Source organism: Haliotis rufescens, unplaced genomic scaffold (genome assembly GCF_023055435.1).
Source record: "Haliotis rufescens isolate VD_foot unplaced genomic scaffold, xgHalRufe1.0.p SCAF_10, whole genome shotgun sequence".
In the NCBI taxonomy this organism is placed as follows: Eukaryota; Metazoa; Mollusca; class Gastropoda; order Lepetellida; family Haliotidae; genus Haliotis; species Haliotis rufescens.
The window spans coordinates 36,491,439-36,514,942 of record NW_025963780.1 but is presented as its reverse complement, the minus strand read 5'-3'; the positions used below and the strand labels follow the sequence as shown (position 1 = coordinate 36,514,942).

The window sequence follows — 23,504 nt, the reverse complement described above, 5'->3', positions numbered from 1 at the left end:
TCATGTGAATGCATAGTAAATTTATATATACGCATGTATGTATAGTTACACATGTGTAAAATTACTTACGTTAGTAAATGTTGTGCAAGTGAACGTCCTTGCTTAAATGAAACTAAATGATCAAAGTTAGCAGTTGTAGAGTCGTTATGAGGGTCAGAATTTCAACTAGCCAGTCGGTGAAGCAGTTTTCAAATACTATTAGCCCAGCACATTTCACTAGCCACAGGCTGTGGGGCATGTTGGGTTAATGGTTATTTCAAACCCTGTAGAGGAAGGGTGCTTCATACTCAGTTTATCACTATTGCATTGAATTCAATGTTAAAATACAATGTTGAAATACAATGTTGAAATACAATGTTGAAATACAATGTTAAAATACAATGTTGAAATACAATGTTGAAATACAATGTTAAAATACAATGTTGAAATACAATGTTGAAATACAATGTTAAAATACAATGTTGAAATACAATGTTGAAATACAATGTTGAAATACAATGTTGAAATACAATGTTAAAACACAATGTTAAACTACAATGTTAAAATACAATGTTAAAATACAACGTTAAAATACAATGTTCAAGAACTTTGAAAAACATCCAATTTTGAACAAACATGATTTTCGCCAATTTGCCTTTCAAGGCACTTAGTTTAGAATCCTAGATAAATCCTTGCACCGGTTATATTACCGTATTCGACGTAATAAGCGCCCCGCTCTAATAAGCGCCCATGGCGATATTTGCTAATATATTGGCAAGTGAACAATCCCAATTAGCATCCCTTCCGATTGATCAATGTACATAAGACTTATTTAATCGTGTATAATACGCACTCGTGTGTTATATGCACCCTTAATTAATCTGGAAAAATATATCTGTCGTATATAAACAGTTCAGACCGTCAGCATTAACCATGAAATTTATCTTTCAACTCTGTTTTTTTCCACCAAAATAATATTCTAATAAGAGCCCCCTCTTTCTAATTTTGAGAGCGCCCTGGGCGCTTATTACGTCGAATACGGTATATTGTAATCAGACATACAGTATTTTCATACATAGTTGATTCAGGTAGGGATGTTGATGTCGCTTTGAGTGACCCAGGCTCGATTCCCTGCATGGGTACAATGTGTGAAACCAACCCTGGTGTCCCCCCCGTGATATTGCTGGAAAATTGCTAAAAAGCAGTGTAAAACCATACTTACTGATTCGAGTGTTCAAGTAATCACTTCCACAAAGTGTATCAAATGAGTTGATATGGGTTTCAGCCTTTAGTTCAAGATTATTGCATGAGTGTGTGGCTGTTTGTACTTGTCAAAGCTTATGCTGGTTTTATAGTGCTAGCCCACTGAGATATCATGCCACAGATTTGTTTGTGGGTTAATATTTAACGTCACATCTGCAATATGTCAGCTATATGTCGACGAAAACAAGCTGATATATATAAAGCTGAGTCATGAATAGAAAGTTATTTTTAAAAACGAATTCGTCAAACATGTTTTATCATGACAATATTATTTACAATGATTAACATGGACACCCCACTTAGACAAGGTAAACTCCAAGCTGACCTGTCCTTGTTTTAGACCCTTAATGCCTAGCATCAGGCAGGGTAACAGCAAGTACCTTCTTTTGACATCTTTTGGTATCATACGACCAGGGGATTGAGCTAACAAATCTTCCGCTGTCTGAGGAGATGCTCTATCCACTGGATGTTTCTATAAGCACAATAATCGTGATTGCTGCGTGAAACCCCATTTCACCTCACCTCTAGCAGAATCAGTATATCATCAACTGACCTGAGACAAGTAGGTAACATTAGGAGCATATCCAGCTTCGAAACTAGTATGCACTGTGTTAAGTGCCCTGTTCCAATAAGCACCTGCTGACCAACGTCTCGATGGGTCTGTAAGTAATCTTTATAAGCACCCCCTACCTACCAACCTACCAACCGCCTCTGAGGTCTAGTGGTAGAGCGTCCGCCCGGAGAGCGGAAGGTCCAGGGTTTGATCCCCGACTGCGTCATACCAAAAGATGGTACTTGTTGTTACCCTGTCTGGCGCTCGGCATTAAGGGGCTAAAACAAGGACTGGTCGGCTCGGAGTCAGTATACTGTGCCTGAGTGGGGTATTCATGTTAAATTGCGGCATGGTATCTCAGTGAGCTAGCACTATAAATCGGCATCAGTCCGATTAGTACAAGCAGCCACACAAACACACACATGTACATGCACGTTGCTATATAAGTGCAATAATCTTGAACGCGACGTTAAACCCTATTTCACCTCACCAACCTACCAATTTCAAAACTTAATATGACAGTCTGTATTTTCTGGTGCATGTTACAGATTATTCACAGAAAACAGCAGGGTAGGGAAGAATAATTGCTGAGTAACTTTTATCAAAAACGTTTGGCTTCATCAACATTTAAACTAAGTTTGTTGACTACCGTTCGAACTCTGACCACAAATTCAGATTGTTGTGTATGGTTTTAATAAGCACACCTACCCTCCCACCACCTCCCACCACCTCCCACCCTCAATTTTCTAAGCACCCAGAGCACTTATGACTTATTGCAAATAAGGTAAGTCCTCTTGTCCAAGACTTGGAAAATTCAGGAAGGACCAGTGGCACTACCAGTTGTAATTTTACCATAAGTTAGACAAATCCCTGTATAGGAATTGGTACAAAAATGAAATATGGGAAAAGTTGATGCCTGAATTCTGACTGCCACAATCCAATGATTTAAGAGATCTCAAACAAACTCCAACTAATGATGATTGTGTCTCATTTCAGTCCGGAAGTATGACAACGCTGTCACATGTGGCCTGGTCTGGACAGCCCACTTCGTGGCCTACCGATGTCGGACATGCGGGATCTCCCCCTGCATGTCCCTCTGCTCCGACTGTTTCCAGGCCGGCAACCACGAGGGACACGACTACAACATGTTCCGCAGCCAGGCAGGGGGAGCCTGTGACTGTGGGGACACCAGTGTCATGAATACTTCAGGGTGAGTTACTTCCCTTGCCATCCATGTCATCCAAGCTCCGTTCCAATGCGTGACACCTTCGTTTCTCTCAGTATCATCACTGCTACCTGTGCGGATTGCAAAAATCTTGCCAGTTTTCCTTGCTAACAACAAATGTAGTGACGTTTATATTTGTGTGTTTGTCTTTGGAAATGTCATTATAGTGAATTCGGGAAAGGTTTACGATTGTCCTGCTATTTCACTGATGAATTTACACTATTTCTTTTTTTTTATATTTTTGGTTCGAGATTGTAGACTAAAGGAATAGCACGCAACTTCCCCCTTGCATCAACTTCAACTAATTACATGATAGTTGAAATAAAATAGAAACAAACAAAAGACTTTGGCTTCGACAAAAGTATACAGCATCACAACAATTGTTACTCCATGCATGGTTAGAGGCTGACCAGCCCTGTGGGGAGCTGTGACTTGCAGCGGTAGGGTAGAGAGCTATGCAAACAGGCTATTGTTGTGAGGAGCTTGCCATGTCATGATCATTCTCATTTTTCACAAATTTCTTTATTTGTCATGCCAGGTTTTTTTTATAGGGTGCCACAATTATCTGTGAAGAGTTGCATCATGTCATTGGAATGCACACTGACCTCATTTTTTCACAAATATCAAGTTATACTTATAGGTCGTCTAGATTTGAAAAGTACCTATCTCAAAACAAGTTACCGTATTCGACGTAATAAGCGCCCAGGGCACTCTCAAAATTAGAAAAAGGGGGCTCTTATTAGAATATTACTTTGGTGAAAAAACAGAGTTGAAAGATAAATTTCGTGGTTTATGCTGACAGCTTGAAATGTTAATGTACGGGAGATATATTTTCCTAGAATTTAATTCCCCATAATTAAGGGTGCATATAACACACGAGGGCGTATTGTACGCGAATAAATAAGTCTTGTGAACATTGATCAGTCGGAAGGGGTGCTAATTGGGATTGTGCTGATTGTTCACCAGTTATTAGCAAATACCGCCGTGGGCGCTTATTAGAGCGGGGCGCTTATTACGTCGAATACGGTAAATACTCTAAATTCAAACTATGAGACAACCTTCACCAACTGTATCATGCTTTAGGTTCTGCCCCCGACATGGCCCCGACCGACAGCGACATGCTGTGCACATGCCTGGAGACATGATGGCCAATGCAGAAGCCATGATGCCCCAGGTCTTCCTCCGCCTCATCCACTATCTCCGTGACAACTGTAAACCAGGTCAGGTCACAAGTGTTGTGTTACTTTTACATTTTTGTTTGAGTTGTCATCATGGTCAGTGGATCATTTAGCAAGTGTCCTTAACAGCTCTCCATATGATTGGTACTTGTTGTTACCCTGTCTGGCGCTCGGCATTAAGGGGCTAAAACAAGGACTGGTCGGCTCGGAGTCAGTGTACTATGTCTGAGTGGGGTATTCATGTTAAACTGCGGCATGGTATCTCTGAGCTAGCACTATAAATCGGCATCAGTCCGGACTAGTACAAGCAACCACACACACACACGTACATGCACATGGCTATATAAGTGCAATAATCTTGGACGCGACGTTAAACCCCATTTCACCTTACCTCACCCAATTTGGTCAGGATAGTCAAGTAACACATCAATGAATAGCAAAGTTAGACATGGCTACTAGTCCATTAATCCGAGACTACTGAAAATCTAACAGGACCAGTTGTTTTCTTTCAAAATGTAGTTATTTGACTTAAACCACAAGTCCAAAATGAATTGCAGGCAAGTTGTATATGACCAAAGGTGTCTAGCCCTGAATGATTTTGATTTAATCATCTTCTTGTAGACGTGAAGGGCTCCTACTATGTAACCATGGATGACGCGGAGCAGTTCCTGTCCTTCCTGCAAAGCCTCAGTGACATGGGAGCGGCCATGAGGCTGGTGATGGCAGAAATTCTCACCAGTGAGCAGGAATACCGGCGGCTGACCACAGGTACGCTCCCTGAAACTAGGGCCTCATCTCAACTTTGTACCAGCCTTACCACAGGTACGCTCCCTGAAACTAGGGCCTTCATCACAGTCCCTGAAACTAGGGCCTTCATCACAGTCCCTGAAACTAGGGCCTCATCTCAAATTTGTACCAGCCTTACCACAGGTACAGTCCCTGAAACTAGGGCTTTCATCACAGTCCCTGAAACTAGAGCCTTCATCACAGTCCCTGAAACTAGGGCCTTCATCACAGTCCCTGAAACTAGGGCCTTCATCACAGTCCCTGAAACTAGGGCCTTCATCACAGTCCCCGAAACTAGGGCCTCATCTCAACTTTGTACCAGCCTTACCACAGGTACAGTCCCTGAAACTAGGGCCTTCATCACAGTCCCTGAAACTAGGGCCTTCATCACAGTCCCTGAAACTAGGGCCTTCATCACAGTCCCTGAAACTAGGGCCTTCATCACAGTCCCTGAAACTAGGGCCTTCATCACAGTCCCTGAAACTAGGGCCTTCATCACAGTCCCTGAAACTAGGGCCTCATCTCAACTTTGTACCAGCCTTACCACAGGTACAGTCCCTGAAACTAGGGCCTTCATCACAGTCCCTGAAACTAGGGCCTTCATCACAGTCCCTGAAACTAGGGCCTTCATCACAGTCCCTGAAACTAGGGCCTTCATCACACCTATCTACCATGCTTACCACAGGTACAGTCCCTGAAACTAGGGCCTTCATCACACCTATGTACCAGCCTTACTACAGGTACAGTCCCTGAAACTAGGGCCTTCATCACACCTATGTACCATGCTTATCACAGGTACAGTCCCTGAAACTAGGGCCTTCATCACACCTATCTGCCATGCTTACTACAGGTACAGTCCCTGAAACTAGGGCCTTCATCACACCTTTGTACCATGCCTACCACAGGTACAGTCCCCGAAACTAGGGCCTTCATCACATCTATATACCATGCTTACCCCAGGTACAGTCCCTGAAACTAGGGCCTTCATCACACCTATGTACCATGCTTATCACAGGTACAGTCCCTGAAACTAGGGCCTTCATCACACCTATGTACCATGCTTACTACAGGAACAGTCCCTGAAACTAAGGCCTTCATCACACCTATGTACCATGCTTATCACAGGTACAGTCCCTGAAACTAGGGCCTTCATCTCACCTATATACCATGCTAACCACAGGAACAGTCCCTGAAACTAGGGCCTTCATCACACCTATGTACCATGCTTACCACAGGTACACTCCCTGAAACTAGGGCTTTCATCACACCTATATACCATGCCTACAACACGTACACTCCCTGAAACTAGGGCCTTCATCGCAATTTTGTACCATGCTTACTACAGGTACAGTCCCTGAGACTAGGGCCTTCATCACACCTATGTACCATGCCTACCACAGGTACAGTCCCTGAAACTAGGGCCTTCATCACACCTATATACCACGCCTACCACAGGTACAGTCCCTGAAACTAGGGCCTTCATCACACCTATGTACCATGCTTACCACAGGTACACTCCCTGAAACTAGGGCCTTCATCACACCTATGTACCATGCTTACCACAGGTACACTCCCTGAAACTAGGGCCTTTATCACACCTATATACCATGCCTACCACACGTACACTCCCTGAAACTAGGGCCTTCATCTCAACTTTGTACCATGCTTACTATAGGTACAGTCCCTGAGACTAGGGCCTTCATCACACCTATGTACCATGCTTACCACAAGTACAGTCCCTGAAACTAGGGCCTTCATCACACTTAAATACCATGCCTACCACACGTACACTCCCTGAAACTACGGCCTTCATCTCAACTTTGTACCATGCTTACTATAGGTACAGTCCCTGAGACTAGGGCCTTCATCACACCTATGTACCATGCTTACCACAAGTACAGTCCCTGAAACTAGGGCCTTCATCACACTTAAATACCATGCCTACCACACGTACACTCCCTGAAACTACGGCCTTCATCTCAACTTTGTACCATGCTTACTACAGGTACAGTCCCTGAAACTAGGGCCTTCATCACACCTATGTACCATGCTTACCACAGGTACAGTCCCTGAAACTAGGGCCTTCATCACACCATTGTACCATGCTTACTACAGGTACAGTCCCTGAAACTAGGGCCTTCATCACACCTATGTACCATGGTCAGGTACACTCCCTGAAACTAGGGCCTTCATCTCACCTATATACCATGCTTATCACAGGTACAGTCCCTGAAACTAGGGCCTTCATCACACCTATGTACCATGCTTACCACAGGTACAGTCCCTGAAACTAGGGCCTTTATCACACCTATATACCATGCCTACCACACGTACACTCCCTGAAACTAGGGCCTTCATCTCAACTTTGTACCATGCTTACTACAGGTACAGTCCCTGAAACTAGGGCCTTCATCACACCTATGTACCATGCCTACCACAGGTACACTCCCTGAAACTAAGGCCTTCATCACACCTAAATACCATGCCTACCCCAGGTACACTCCCTGAAACTAGGGCCTTCATCTCACCTATATACCATGCTAACCACAGGAACAGTCCCTGAAACTAGGGCCTTCATCACACCTATGTACCATGCTTACCACAGGTACACTCCCTGAAACTAGGGCCTTTATCACACCTATATACCATGCCTACCACACGTACACTCCCTGAAACTAGGGCCTTCATCTCAACTTTGTACCATGCTTACTATAGGTACAGTCCCTGAGACTAGGGCCTTCATCACACCTATGTACCATGCTTACCACAAGTACAGTCCCTGAAACTAGGGCCTTCATCACACTTAAATACCATGCCTACCACACGTACACTCCCTGAAACTACGGCCTTCATCTCAACTTTGTACCATGCTTACTACAGGTACAGTCCCTGAAACTAGGGCCTTCATCACACCTATGTACCATGCTTACCACAGGTACAGTCCCTGAAACTAGGGCCTTCATGACACCATTGTACCATGCTTACTACAGGTACAGTCCCTGAAACTAGGGCCTTCATCACACCTATGTACCATGCTTACTATAGGTACACTCCCTGAAACTAAGGCCTTCATCACACCTAAATACCATGCCTACCCCAGGTACACTCCCTGAAACTAGGGCCTTCATCTCACCTATATACCATGCTAATCACAGGTACACTCCCTGAAACTAGGGCCTTCATCTCACCTATATACCATGCCTACCACAGGTACAGTCCCTGAAACTAGGGCCTTCATCTCACCTATATACCATGCTTATCACAGGTACAGTCCCTGAAACTAGGGCCTTCATCTCACCTATATACCATGCTTATCACAGGTACAGTCCCTGAAACTAGGGCCTTCATCTCACCTATATACCATGCTTACTATAGGTACAGTCCCTGAAACTAGGGCCTTCATCTCACCTATATACCATGCTTATCACAGGTACACTCCCTGAAACTAGGGCCTTCATCTCACCTATATACCATGCTTATCACAGGTACAGTCCCTGAAACTAGGGCCTTCATCTCACCTATATACCATGCTTACTATAGGTACAGTCCCTGAAACTAGGGCCTTCATCTCACCTATATACCATGCTTATCACAGGTACAGTCCCTGAAACTAGGGCCTTCATCTCACCTATATACCATGCTTACTATAGGTACAGTCCCTGAAACTAGGGCCTTCATCTCACCTATATACCATGCTTATCACAGGTACAGTCCCTGAAACTAGGGCCTTCATCTCACCTATATACCATGCTTACTATAGGTACACTCCCTGAAACTAGGGCCTTCATCTCACCTATATACCATGCTTACTATAGGTACACTCCCTGAAACTAGGGCCTTCATCTCACCTATATACCATGCTTATCACAGGAACAGTCCCTGAAACTAGGGCCTTCATCACACCTATATACCATGCTTACTATAGGTACACTCCCTGAAACTAGGGCCTTCATCTCACCTATATACCATGCTTATCACAGGTACAGTCCCTGAAACTAGGGCCTTCATCACACCTATATACCATGCTTATCACACGTACAGTCCCTGAAACTAGGGCCTTCATCTCACCTATATACCATGCTTATCACAGGTACAGTCCCTGAAACTAGGGCCTTCATCACACCTATATACCATGCTTACTATAGGTACACTCCCTGAAACTAGGGCCTTCATCTCACCTATATACCATGCTTATCACAGGTACAGTCCCTGAAACTAGGGCCTTCATCACACCTATATACCATGCTTACTATAGGTACACTCCCTGAAACTAGGGCCTTCATCTCACCTATATACCATGCTTATCACAGGTACAGTCCCTGAAACTAGGGCCTTCATCTCACCTGTATACCATGCTTACTATAGGTACACTCCCTGAAACTAGGGCCTTCATCTCACCTATATACCATGCTTATCACAGGTACAGTCCCTGAAACTAGGGCCTTCATCACACCTATATACCATGCTTATCACAGGTGCAGTCCCTGAAACTAGGGCCTTCATCTCACCTATATACCATGCTTATCACAGGTACAGTCCCTGAAACTAGGGCCTTCATCACACCTATATACCATGCTTACTATAGGTACAGTCCCTGAAACTAGGGCCTTCATCTCACCTATATACCATGCTTATCACAGGTACAGTCCCTGAAACTAGGGCCTTCATCACACCTATATACCATGCTTACTATAGGTACACTCCCTGAAACTAGGGCCTTCATCACACCTATATACCATGCTTACTATAGGTACAGTCCCTGAAACTAGGGCCTTCATCACACCTATATACCATGCTTACAGTGTTTGAGTCTGAGAGTTCAATGTGTAAGATTGTATCTTGTTAAACTTTATAAAATGTGTTTTAATTTTATCTCAGGGCTCATAAATAATAATGTAAAATTGTTTTTGATAACCAGTGGGTGATGTTAGTAGGTCTTTCTTTGTGCAATTCCTTCTCCAAATAGAAACATTAGGTGAACTTAATGCATGGCAGCCTAGTGTGATATTTGAATTATTGCTGAGACTGGTGTGGTAGATGTTCTGATGTATGTTTTCAGAGAAAATAGCCAACAACCCCTACTGTATTGAGAGTCAGAAGAACTACGTACAAGCGAGAGAAATCATGCCGTACCCTGCAACCTTCGAGAAGTACCAGAGTAAGGAATCTGCTGAAGTAGCGCTTCTGTCCATATATACCCAAAACAGGGATTTTTCTAGGGTGGGGCCTTGTGCTTTTAGCTCCTAAATTTGAAAAAAGGCCCACATGGGGCATTTTAACATTGTGCTGTATGGGCGTACCTCTGGAATATTTTCACATATAGGGCCCTTGTCAGAAAATTCCTTTAGTGAACCCTGCCAAAATATGCTTTGAATAGTCCCTAATGTTGTTCATGATATCAGTCACTTGTTTGTCTGGTCCAGACTTGAATATTGATATGATGATAGCTCTAATATTTGAATTTTATTTGGTTTTAAGTCATTATGTCTACCCTTGACCCTGCCATTAATAATGTTGATGTTATTGGATAATGTTGTTCCTATTCTAACATGATTGTGAGTGTGTTGATTTCCCCATATGCTAAGGCTTAAAAAATAAAAGAATTGGTTCTCAGGCAATTGCTTCTGAAAATATAATATGGGCTGGCAGTGTTTTTTTGGGTGTGTATTCAAACAAGCATGTAACCAAATAAACAGTTGTGTACAATCAACCTGGGAATGGGACTCCCTACATAAATGTATTCCTTGATGTGTAAAATACTGGAATACTATCAGTGTGTGCATAATACATGCATACAATGAGCTTTGAGTGTACAGTCATGCCTCGCTTATATGGACTTCAGATATCCGGAAACCTCGGTTCCCGGATGATTTTCATTCAAAACGAAATAATTACTATATAAATTTGCCCGTATATCCGGAAATTCAGTTTCTGGAACCGGACGGTCATTTTCATACACAAAACACTGAAATGCACACAAAATTGTCTCACTTATCCGGACAATACACTTCTGCTGGTGGTAATCCTTCCGCTGGTGGTAATCCTTTGATTCGTGAGAAGTCAATTAACTAAGTGACACTGAGTTACGTTTGAGACTTGAGACGTTTGAGCTTCTTATTCTACATGTAATCCCCTTCGATAAATATGGCGTCTGTGGAGGTCAGAGGTCAAAGTTGTGTAAGTATGGCCTGTCAACTCACAAGGAGGCTCGTGCTTGTATAGAGACCTTGATTACCTATTACGAGAACACAGGCGATCTGGACAATTTGGAATTATTGTTTAAAATTCAAACCTCAAAATGTGGAAAAGTTCAAACTTCCATGACAGACTTTTTGAAACGTGTATGAATAAAGATTGAGTGGATGTATCTGTTTGCACTGTCATCTGTCATGAGTTGCATAATTGAAGGGAAGTAACTCTTCCAGTAAGAAGCTGGTTTCAGTTATACGGAAATTCGTTTATACGGACGAATTGTGAAATGACGCAAGTGTCCGTATAAACGACTGTATTTCACAATGTGAAGATGTTACTGTGAGCACACTGGCAGAAGCTAACAAATCCTTACTGAAGTATGCAAGTTAGTCCTGTTATTACGCTATCTGGCTTTAAAAGTGTTCATTGTGTATCTTGACTTGTGTTTGTACTGCATTATATTACTTTTATCCAAGATTTCATTCAATTTTGTTTACATTAATTTTGGTGAAATCATGTATAAACTGATCGGCAAATCACATCAACTCACCATGAACTCACCTTGAAACGAACATCACTCGTTAGAGATACAAAGTCTTTGGTCTTCCTATCACAGTATTGAAAATTGTTTTTGGTTATGATATTGGCCATGACATTTATTATTTTTTAAACTAAATCACCCACAGATAGGGGAGAAAAGGTGTGAACAGCTGTTTGCTATTTCTGGCTTATTTTACAAGACAAATACACATGTAATCTAAATCTCTGCGTATGAACCATTGTCCGGCATACATTACAAAAATACCATTGAATTTGTAAATCCTCATGTCTAGTGATGTTTCTTCGTAAATTTCATGTTTTCATTGACCAAATTTGCAAATGTCCAAACAAGCAAACCAACTCCTTTTGCCACCATGACGCGAACGCGAGATGTGCAGTAAAGCAGTGCGCATGAAAAGGGAATTAACTGCACTCTATATTGGTTCACATTGTTTTTAAGTATTACAGCATTTCACTGTCGCGTTTGTGTGTTCGAGGCACTGAATATTTTATGATTTTAATTATTTTTTTTAAAGGAAATAAAAACGGAACAGGTGGCAGACTTTATGATGATGCGGACAGTGCAAGATTATTTTTGTAGCCTAACATGCTATTGTTTATATTTCCTCTTTTACAACATGATTTCCTTCTAATCAGACAAGCGAGGACTGAGTCAGAAGCTGCACCATGTGACCCTGCTGGACGAGCTTGTCTTCTGGATGGTCAAGTACGAGTTCCCCCAGAGGATTGTCACCCTGCTGCTCAGCATGCTGCCTGTCGACTCCTACAAGGTGGGTACCCTTACTGCATGTAGACTCCTACAAGGTGGGTACCCTTACTGCCTGTCGACTCCTGCAAGGTGGGTACCCTAAATGCCTGTCGATTCCTACAAGGTTGGTACCCTTACTGTCTGTTGACTCCTACAAGTCGGGTACCCTTACTGCCTGTAGACTCCTACAAGGTGGGTACCCTTACTGCCTGTAGATTCTTACAAGGTGGGTACCCTTACTGTCTGTTGACTCCTACAAGGTGGGTACCCTTACTGTCTGTTGACTCCTACAAGTTGGGTACCCATACTGTCTGTCGACTCCTACAAGGTGGGTACCCTTACTGTCTGTTGACTCCTACAAGGTGGGTACCCTTACTGTCTGTCGACTCCTACAAGGTGGGTACCCTTGCTGCCTGTTGACTCCTACAAGGTGGGTACCCTTACTGTCTGTAGACTCCTACAAGGTGGGTACCCTTACTACCTGTCAACTCCTACAAGGTGGGTACCCTTACTGCCTGTCAACTCCTACAAGGTGGGTACCCTTACTGTCTGTCAACTCCTACAAGGTGGGTACCCTTACTGTCTGTAGACTCCTACAAGGTGGGTACCCTTACTGTCTGTAGACTCCTACAAGGTGGGTACCCTTACTGTCTGTAGACTCCTACAAGGTGGGTACCCTTACTGCCTGTCAACTCCTACAAGGTGGGTACCCTTACTGTCTGTAGACTCCTACAAGGTGGGTACCCTTACTGCCTGTAGACTCCTACAAGGTGGGTACCCTTACTGTCTGTAGACTCCTACAAGGTGGGTACCCTTACTGCCTGTCAACTCCTACAAGGTGGGTACCCTTACTGCCTGTCAACTCCTACAAGGTGGGTACCCTTACTGTCTGTCGACTCCTACAAGGTGGGTACCCTTACTGCCTGTTGACTCCTACAAGGTGGGTACCCTTACTGCCTGTCAACTCCTACAAGGTGGGTACCCTTACTGTCTGTCGACTCCTACAAGGTGGGTACCCTTGCTGCCTGTTGACTCCTACAAGGTGGGTACCCTTACTGTCTGTAGACTCCTACAAGGTGGGTACCCTTACTGCCTGTTGACTCCTACAAGGTGGGTACCCTTACTGTCTGTAGACTCCTACAAGGTGGGTACCCTTACTGCCTGTCAACTCCTACAAGGTGGGTACCCTTACTGCCTGTCGACTCCTACAAGGTGGGTACCCTTACTGCCTGTTGACTCCTACAAGGTGGGTACCCTTACTGCCTGTCAACTCCTACAAGGTGGGTACCCTTACTGTCTGTCGACTCCTACAAGGTGGGTACCCTTGCTGCCTGTTGACTCCTACAAGGTGGGTACCCTTACTGTCTGTAGACTCCTACAAGGTGGGTACCCTTACTGTCTGTCGACTCCTACAAGGTGGGTACCCTTGCTGCCTGTTGACTCCTACAAGGTGGGTACCCTTACTGTCTGTAGACTCCTACAAGGTGGGTACCCTTACTGCCTGTCGACTCCTACAAGGTGGGTACCCTTGCTGCCTGTTGACTCCTACAAGGTGGGTACCCTTACTGTCTGTAGACTCATACAAGGTGGGTACCCTTACTGTCTGTAGACTCCTACAAGGTGGGTACCCTTGCTGCCTGTTGACTCCTACAAGGTGGGTACCCTTACTGTCTGTCGACTCCTACAAGGTGGGTACCCTTGCTGCCTGTTGACTCCTACAAGGTGGGTACCCTTACTGTCTGTCGACTCCTACAAGGTGGGTACCCTTGCTGCCTGTTGACTCCTACAAGGTGGGTACCCTTACTGTCTGTAGACTCCTACAAGGTGGGTACCCTTACTGCCTGTCAACTCCTACAAGGTGGGTACCCTTACTATCTGTCGACTCCTACAAGGTGGGTACCCTTACTGCCTGTTGACTCCTACAAGGTGGGTACCTTACTGCCTGTCGACTCCTACAAGGTGGGTACCCTTACTGCCTGTTGACTCCTACAAGGTGGGTACCCTTACTGTCTGTCGACTCCTACAAGGTGGGTACCCTTACTGTCTGTTGACTCCTACAAGGTGGGTACCCTTAATGCCTGTTGACTCCTACAAGGTGGGTACCCTTACTGCCTGTTGACTCCTACAAGGTGGGTACCCTTACTGCCTGTCGACTCCTACAAGGTGGGTACCCTTACTGTCTGTCGACTCCTACAAGGTGGGTACCCTTACTGTCTGTTGACTCCTACAAGGTGGGTACCCTTACTGTCTGTCGACTCCTACAAGGTGGGTACCCTTACTGCCTGTTGACTCCTACAAGGTGGGTACCCTTACTGCCTGTTGACTCCTACAAGGTGGGTACCCTTACTGTCTGTTGACTCCTACAAGGTGGGTACCCTTACTGTCTGTCGACTCCTACAAGGTGGGTACCCTTACTGCCTGTCGACTCCTACAAGGTGGGTACCCTTACTGTCTGTCGACTCCTACAAGGTGGGTACCCTTACTGCCTGTTGACTCCTACAAGGTGGGTACCCTTACTGTCTGTTGACTCCTACAAGGTGGGTACCCTTACTGTCTGTTGACTCCTACAAGGTGGGTACCCTTACTGTCTGTCGACTCCTACAAGGTGGGAACCCTAAATGCCTGTCGACTCCTACACGGTGGGTACCCTAAATGCCTGTCGACTCCTACAAGGTGGGTACCCTTACTGCCTGTTGATTCCTACAAGGTGGGTACCCTTACTGTCTGTCGACTCCTACAAGGTGGGTACCCTTACTGTCTGTCGACTCCTACAAGGTGGGTACCCTAAATGCCTGTCGACTCCTACAAGGTGGGTACCCTAAATGCCTGTCGACACCTACAAGGTGGGTACCCTTACTGCCTGTTGACTCCTACAAGGTGGGTACCCTTACTGCCTGTTGATTACTACAAGGTGGGTACCCTTACTGCCTATCGACTCCAACAAGGTGGGTACCCTGACTGTCTGTCGACTCCTACAAGGTGGGTACCCTTACTGTCTGTTGACTCCTACAAGGTGGGTACCCTTACTGTCTGTTGACTCCTACAAGGTGGGTACCCTTACTGCCTGTCAACTCCTACAAGGTGGGTACCCTTACTGCCTGTTGACTCCTACAAGGTGGGTACCCTTACTGTCTGTTGACTCCTACAAGGTGGGTACCCTAAATGCCTGTTGACTCCTACAAGGTGGGTACGCTTACTGTCTGTAGACTCCTACAAGGTGGGTACCCTAAATGCCTGTAGACTCCTACGAGTCGGGTACCCTTACTGCCTGTAGACCCCTACAAGGTGGGTACCCTAAATGCCTGTAGATTCTTACAAGGTGGGTACCCTTACTGTCTGTTGACTCCTACAAGGTGGGTACCCTTACTGTCTGTAGACTCCTACAAGGTGGGTACCCTTACTGTTTGTCGACTCCTACAAGGTGGGTACCCTTACTGCCTGTCGACTCCTACAAGGTGGGTACCCTTACTGCCTGTAGATTCCTACAAGGTGGGTACCCTTACTGCCTGTTGACTCCTACAAGGTGGGTACCCTTACTGCCTATTGATTCCTACAAGGTGGGTACCCTTGCTGCCTGTTGACTCCTACAAGGTGGGTACCCTTACTGTCTGTTGATTCCTACAAGGTGGGTACCCTTACTGCCTGTTGATTCCTACAAGGTGGGTACCCTTACTGCCTGTAGATTCCTACAAGGTGGGTACCCTTACTGCCTGTTGATTCCTACAAGGTGGGTACCCTTACTGTCTGTTGACTCCTACAAGTCGGGTACCCTTACTGCCTGTAGACTCCTACAAGGTGGGTACCCTAAATGCCTGTAGATTCTTACAAGGTGGGTACCCTTACTGTCTGTTGACTCCTACAAGGTGGGTACCCTTACTGTCTGTAGACTCCTTCAAGGTGGGTACCCTTACTGCCTATAGACTCCTACAAGGTGGGTACCCTTACTGTCTGTCGATTCCTACAAGGTGGGTACCCTTATTGCCTATAGACTCCTACAAGGTGGGTACCCTTACTGCCTATAGACTCCTACAAGGTGGGTACCCTTACTGCCTGTTGATTCCTACAAGGTGGGTACCCTTATTGCCTGTTGATTCCTACAAGGTGGGTACCCTTACTGCCTGTTGATTCCTACAAGGTGGGTACCCATACTGCCTGTTGATTCCTACAAGGCAGGAACCCATACTGCCTGTCGACTCCTACAAGGTGGGTACCCTTACTGCTTGTTAACTCCTACAAGGTGGGTACCCTTACTGTCTGTTGACTCCTACAAGGTGGGGACCCTTATTGCTTGTTAACTCCTACAAGGTGGGTACCCTTACTGTTTGTCGACTCTACAAGGTGGGTGAGCTTAAATCTGAAAAAAAACCTGTAAACCCAATGGCAATAAACATATTCTCACTCACCGTAAGTTTTCACCAGGTTTAACCAATGTTTATCTCTTTGGAATCTCTCAGCAAATATCTTTATGTACTTGAACCAAGTCTTCACGATGTGTTCAGCAACAACTATCAACACTGTGTAGCATCATGAGCATGCTGTATGGTTATTGTGCAGTATTAAATGCATTTATTTACATCACTGTCAATCATGTCCTTTCAGGAAGCCTTTACGCGTGCATTTGTGCACCACTACAGTCGGATCTCCCTGGTATTGGTGCAGGCGCTTGACCGGGTGACTGTGGCCAACCGAGTAGTCCACATCAGTGTCCAGCTGTTCAGCAACGAGTCCCTGGCGTCCAAGATGATGCGCGAGTGTAACCTGCTGTACGTCCTCGTGCTTAGCCTCACACACATGATCGAAGACATCCGCACAGAGAGCACACTAGAGGGTAGGAACTGGAATATTTCACCCCAAGAACTCTATTTCTTGTCTTAAGTAGGCAGCTAGATTAAATTGGATAATCAAGTTTGACTGATTGCATGTCATTGTATCCTGGCAATGTTGCTCATAATATCAACCATTTGTTCTTTCGTCTCAGATCCTTTTTTTTCAGTCCACTCTTATATAACTGATATTTGCTGACTGGTGTAAAAGTCAAACCTGTTTAATCTTGGCCTCAGCGGGTCATCAGTAGGATCGGTTGGTTGCAAGGTGTCACCTGGCTGATTGTGATGTTGTGCCCTGAATATGATGATTGTCCCAAGTGCTTTCAATCACTGGATTGCCAGGCCCAGATTTCTTTATTTATTTTATCAAGCTGCTGTGATAGAGCTGGAATATTGCAAGACTGATTTGAAACTAGGCTCCTTCTCTTACCCGTTAAGGTATATTCTTCAAGCTGAGTGTGGGGATTCCGGGAAACATATAGGTTTCCAGCAACCTATGCTTGTCTGGTGGTCAGACTCGGTGATTTCTTCCAAACTACGTTGGAATTTCGTAGCTTGATCGTAGTCCCACCAGTTATGTCCCTCCTGTGTCCCTCCTATTGGCCAATCAGATTCCACCTCTCATATCACTTGCATTTGCTTCAAACAAAATGGCAGGGCCCGGCTAAGATGACTGATTGATAATCAAGATCTATATTTAATAAAACAGGTTTCACCTCACAAAGTGCATCAAATCATTTGAGCACCTTGATTAAAAGCATGAAAAGATTTGGAAAATATCGGTCGACGCCCAGTTGCGGTACACATGCTTTGCAAATCCTGGAGTCTATCGAAACCTTGAAAACCATTTTGTTTACGAACCGGATGTCTAGTTAGTTGTGTGTTTTTGGTTGGACGAGGAATAGACACATTAGTCCGGCCTAAATGTAATTTCCAGAATTTCAGCCTATTTCGGCAAGGGATGAAACTGGATTTTCACTGTCAGTTAACTCTGTTGCCTCAGGTAGAAGTGAGGAGTATGGCTTTAAACAACAACAAGTGTTCACTGTCAGCTAGTGTTCATCTGCCTTGTTGTTGTTGCAGATCCAGACCCAGCCAACAACTTCCACAATGTAGTGGACTGTAGTAATGACGTGATGAAGTCTCACTGCTACTGGCCCATCATCAGCGACCTCACCAACCTCCTCACCCACTCCTCCGTAGCCTCCAAGTTCCTGCAGGATGAGGAGCTGGTCACCATGTGGATGGAGCTCCTGTCCTATCTGCAAGGTCAGACAAGAAACATGTGATGGCGTGTAAATGTTATCGTTATTTTGTTCAATCATTATTAAGTTCTTACTTTCCTAAATTTACTCACTCACTCACACTCACTCACCCAAATTAGGATGACACACCATGATTTAACTGGAATGTTGTTCAAAGCAGGGTTAAACTCACTCATGTCATCGATCCCAATTGCGTGGATTGATGCTCATGATATTAATCACTGGATTGTCTAGTTCAGACTTGATTATTTACAGACCACCGTCATATAGCTGGAATATTGCTGAGTGCGGCCTTAAACAACAAACCAAACCAAAACCATTCGGCTTGTGAAAATCCTGTACACTCTTCTCTCAGACTGTGAAGGATACTTGATAGTCGATAAGGATGCCACTAGTCCATTAGTCTGAGACAAGTGAAAAACAAAAGGGTCTAGTTGTTTTCAACTATAATCTAGATATTATGCATAAACCACTAGTGAGATATGAACTCCGGACAATTTGGATATGACCAATGGTGTCTACCCTGGATCATCCCTTGTCTCCACTACCATGATATTTCTGGAATATTGTTAAAACCCGTGTAAACTCCCACTCACTCACCCTTGTAGCTTCTTTAATGATTGTTTCCTATGTTCAGGGATGAACTTGAATCAGCGCGAACTACAGCAGCATGTCCAGTTTGAGGCGGACTCGTACTACGCAGCGTTCTCCGCCGAGGTTGAGATCGCAGCCTCTCTCATGTGGTCCCTTCTAGCTCACTGTAAAACACGGGTACGTCCTCTTGGGTCACAGCAAAATGTTATTCCCAAACATACGATGCGTTGACTATTTTGCATTATGTAGTGAGGGAGTACGACCAATATCTGGGACCGCGGAATTTTTGTAAGACAGGAACTCTGGATAAATATTGTCTTATTTCTCTGTGATGTTAAAGTATACCAAATATTACCAAAGTTGCCGTAATAAGAGTTGTTGGCACTAACTTTACATTGTCAGGCAGCTTATTAAAAATAACATTCACGAGTTTGTTGACATAGTATGTCTGGAGAGAGGATGCCAGCAGTAATGTGTTCACTTTGGGAAACAAGGTCACAAGTCAATGTCTGTGTGTATGTTGTATTTTCTGTAAAATTGTTTATTATGCACAAGAAAATAAGCATTCAAGTAAACTTCTAGTCGTAGTACGGGCACTTATGAAGATTACTTGCAGAAAAGTCTAAAGGTTGGTCAGGGGCACTTAATACAGAGAATATGGTATACTGTATATGGTTGAAAGATTTAAGGCAACTTATATAAAGAGAAGAATTTATGTCACATGGCATGACAACATATACTGATTCCCTTAAAGATTAAAGGAGATCGGCATTCATTTATACATCAAATTCTAGCATTTCATTGTCGTATATGTTGTTTCTCTCCAGGAGTATATGTTGTTTCTCGCCAGTAGTATATGTTGTTTCTCTCCAGTAGTATATGTTGTTTCTCTCCAGTAGTATATGTTGTTTCTTGCCAGTAGTATATGTTGTTTCTCTTCTGTAGTATATGTTGTTTCTCTCCAGTAGTATATATTGTTTCTTGCCAGTAGTATATGTTGTTTCTCTTCTGTAGTATATGTTGTTTCTCTCCAGTAGTATATATTGTTTCTCTCCAGGAGTATATGTTGTTTCTTGCCAGTAGTATATGTTGTTTCTCTCCAGGAGTATATGTTGTTTCTCGCCAGTAGTATATGTTGTTTCTCTTCTGTAGTATATGTTGTTTCTCGCCAGTAGTATATGTTGTTTCTCGCCAGTAGTATGTGTTGTTTCTCTCCAGTAGTATATGTTGTTTCTCGCCTGTAGTATATGTTGTTTCTCGCCAGTAGTATGTGTTGTTTCTCTCCAGTAGTATATGTTGTTTCTCTTCTGTGGTATATGTTGTTTCTCTTCTGTAGTATATGTTGTTTCTCTCCAGGAGTATATGTTGTTTCTCTCCAGTAGTATATATTGTTTCTCTCCAGGAGTATATGTTCTTTCTTGCCAGTAGTATATGTTGTTTCTCTTCTGTAGTATATGTTGTTTCTCTCCAGTAGTATGTGTTGTTTCTCTCCAGTAGTATATGTTGTTTCTCTCCAGTAGTATATGTTGTTTCTCGCCTGTAGTATATGTTGTTTCTCGCCAGTAGTATATGTTGTTTCTCGCCAGTAGTATGTGTTGTTTCTCTTCTGTAGTATGTGTTGTTTCTCTCCAGTAGTATATGTTGTTTCTCGCCTGTAGTATATGTTGTTTCTCGCCTGTAGTATATGTTGTTTCTCACCAGTAGTATGTGTTGTTTCTCGCCAGTAGTATGTGTTGTTTCTCTCCAGTAGTATATGTTGTTTCTCTCCAGGAGTATATGTTGTTTCTCTTCTGTGGTATATGTTGTTTCTCTTCTGTAGTATATGTTGTTTCTCTCCAGTAGTATGTGTTGTTTCTCTCCAGTAGTATATATTGTTTCTCTCCAGGAGTATATGTTCTTTCTTGCCAGTAGTATATGTTGTTTCTCTTCTGTAGTATATGTTGTTTCTCTCCAGTAGTATGTGTTGTTTCTCTCCAGTAGTATATGTTGTTTCTCTCCAGTAGTATATGTTGTTTCTCGCCTGTAGTATATGTTGTTTCTCGCCAGTAGTATATGTTGTTTCTCGCCAGTAGTATGTGTTGTTTCTCTTCTGTAGTATGTGTTGTTTCTCTCCAGTAGTATATGTTGTTTCTCGCCTGTAGTATATGTTGTTTCTCGCCTGTAGTATATGTTGTTTCTCACCAGTAGTATGTGTTGTTTCTCGCCAGTAGTATGTGTTGTTTCTCTCCAGTAGTATATGTTGTTTCTCGCCTGTAGTATATGTTGTTTCTCGCCAGTAGTATGTGTTGTTTCTCTCCAGTAGTATATGTTGTTTCTCTTCTGTGGTATATGTTGTTTCTCTTCTGTGGTATATGTTGTTTCTCTTCTGTAGTATCTGTTGTTTCTCTCCAGCAGTATGTGTTGTTTCTCTCCAGTAGTATATGTTGTTTCTCGCCTGTAGTATATGTTGTTTCTCGCCAGTAGTATGTGTTGTTTCTCTTCTGTGGTATATGTTGTTTCTCGCCAGTTGTATATGTTGTTTCTCGCCAGTAGTATATGTTGTTTCTCGCCAGTAGTATATATTGTTTCTCTCCAGTAGTATATGTTGTTTCTCGCCAGTAGTATATGTTGTTTCTCGCCAGTAGTATATGTTGTTTCTTGCCAGTAGTATATATTGTTTCTCGCCAGTAGTATGTGTTGTTTCTCGCCAGTAGTATATATTGTTTCTCGCCAGTAGTATATGTTGTTTCTCGCCTGTAGTATATGTTGTTTCTCGCCAGTGATATATGTTGTTTCTCTCCAGTAGTATATGTTGTTTCTCGCCCGTAATATATGTTGTTTCTCGCTAGTAGTATATGTTGTTTCTCTCCAGTAGTATATATTGTTTCTCTCCAGTAGTATATGATGTTTTCTCGCCAGTAGTATATGTTGTTTCTCGCCAGTAGTATATGTTGTTTCTCGCCAGTAGTATATGTTGTTTCTCTCCAGTAGTATATATTGTTTCTCGCCAGTAGTATATGTTGTTTCTCGCCAGTAGTATATATTGTTTCTCGCCAGTAGTATATGTTGTTTCTCGCCAGTAGTATATATTGTTTCTCGCCAGTAGTATATGTTGTTTCTCGCCAGTAGTATATGTTGTTTCTCTTCTGTGGTATATGTTGTTTCTCGCCAGTAGTATATGTTGTTTCTCTTCTGTGGTATATGTTGTTTCTCGCCAGTAGTATATGTTGTTTCTCGCCAGTAGTATATGTTGTTTCTCGCCAGTAGTATATGTTGTTTCTCGCCAGTAGTATGTGTTGTTTCTCTTCTGTGGTATATGTTGTTTCTCGCCAGTAGTATATGTTGTTTCTCGCCAGTAGTATATGTTGTTTCTCGCCAGTAGTATATATTGTTTCTCGCCAGTAGTATATGTTGTTTCTCGCCAGTAGTATATGTTGTTTCTCGCCAGTAGTATATGTTGTTTCCTGCCAGCAGTATATGTTGTTTCTCGCCAGCAGTATATGTTGTTTCTCTTCTGTGGTATATGTTGTTTCTCGCCAGTAGTATATGTTGTTTCTCGGCATTCGTATATGTTGTTTCTTGCCAGTAGTATATATTTTTCTCACCAGTAGTATATGTTGTTTCTCCCCTGACTGCTGTAGGACAGTGTAATTATGACATGTATTGTGTTGCAGAGTACGGCCTCCTTCTCACTCAGAATGATCGCTGCTGCTCAAGTGGCCCTTCAGGACTGGTTCCTGGCTATCAACTGCCATGAGAATATGAAGGTATTCAGCCATGGCTGCTTCTATTACTGTTTTATTTGATCAACTGCCATGAGAATATGAAGGTATTCAGCCTTGGCTGCTTCTATAACTGTTTAACTTTGATCGACTGCCATGAGAATATGAAGGTATTCAGCCATGGCTGCTTCTATTACTGTTTTACTTTGATCGACTGCCATGAGAATATGAAGGTATTCAGCCTTGGCTGCTTCTATTACTGTTTTACTTTGATCAACTGCCATGAGAATATGAAGGTATTCAGCCTTGGCTGCTTCTATTACTGTTTTACTTTGATCAACTGCCATGAGTTTATGAAGGTATTCAGCCTTGGCTGCTTCTATTACTGTTTTACTTTGATCAACTGCCATGAGTTTATGAAGGTATTCAGCCAAGGCTGCTTCTGTTACTGTTTTACTTTGATCAACTGCCATGAGAATATGAAGGTATTCAGCCTTGGCTGCTTCTATCACTGATTTACTTTGATCAACTGCCATGAGAATATGGAGGTATTCAGCCTTGGCTGCTTCTATTACTGTTTTATTTTGATCAACTGCCATGGGAATATGAAGGTATTCAGCCTTGGCTGCTTCT

General features: G+C 43.4%; 1 protein-coding gene across 1 annotated transcript in view; it reads left to right on the top strand.

Moving 5' to 3' along the window:
* The window catches only part of LOC124131109 (E3 ubiquitin-protein ligase UBR3-like), a 71,010-nt gene that overhangs the window by 6,045 nt on the left and 41,461 nt on the right, over nucleotides 1-23,504 (top strand). The window contains exons 2-10 of the mRNA XM_048390108.1: nucleotides 2,792-3,005; nucleotides 4,104-4,240; nucleotides 4,820-4,966; nucleotides 10,044-10,142; nucleotides 12,374-12,507; nucleotides 17,085-17,313; nucleotides 18,395-18,580; nucleotides 19,214-19,347; nucleotides 22,824-22,916. Coding sequence (XP_048246065.1) covers nucleotides 2,792-3,005; nucleotides 4,104-4,240; nucleotides 4,820-4,966; nucleotides 10,044-10,142; nucleotides 12,374-12,507; nucleotides 17,085-17,313; nucleotides 18,395-18,580; nucleotides 19,214-19,347; nucleotides 22,824-22,916 — 1,373 coding nt within the window. The remainder of the gene's footprint in view (nucleotides 1-2,791; nucleotides 3,006-4,103; nucleotides 4,241-4,819; nucleotides 4,967-10,043; nucleotides 10,143-12,373; nucleotides 12,508-17,084; nucleotides 17,314-18,394; nucleotides 18,581-19,213; nucleotides 19,348-22,823; nucleotides 22,917-23,504) is intronic.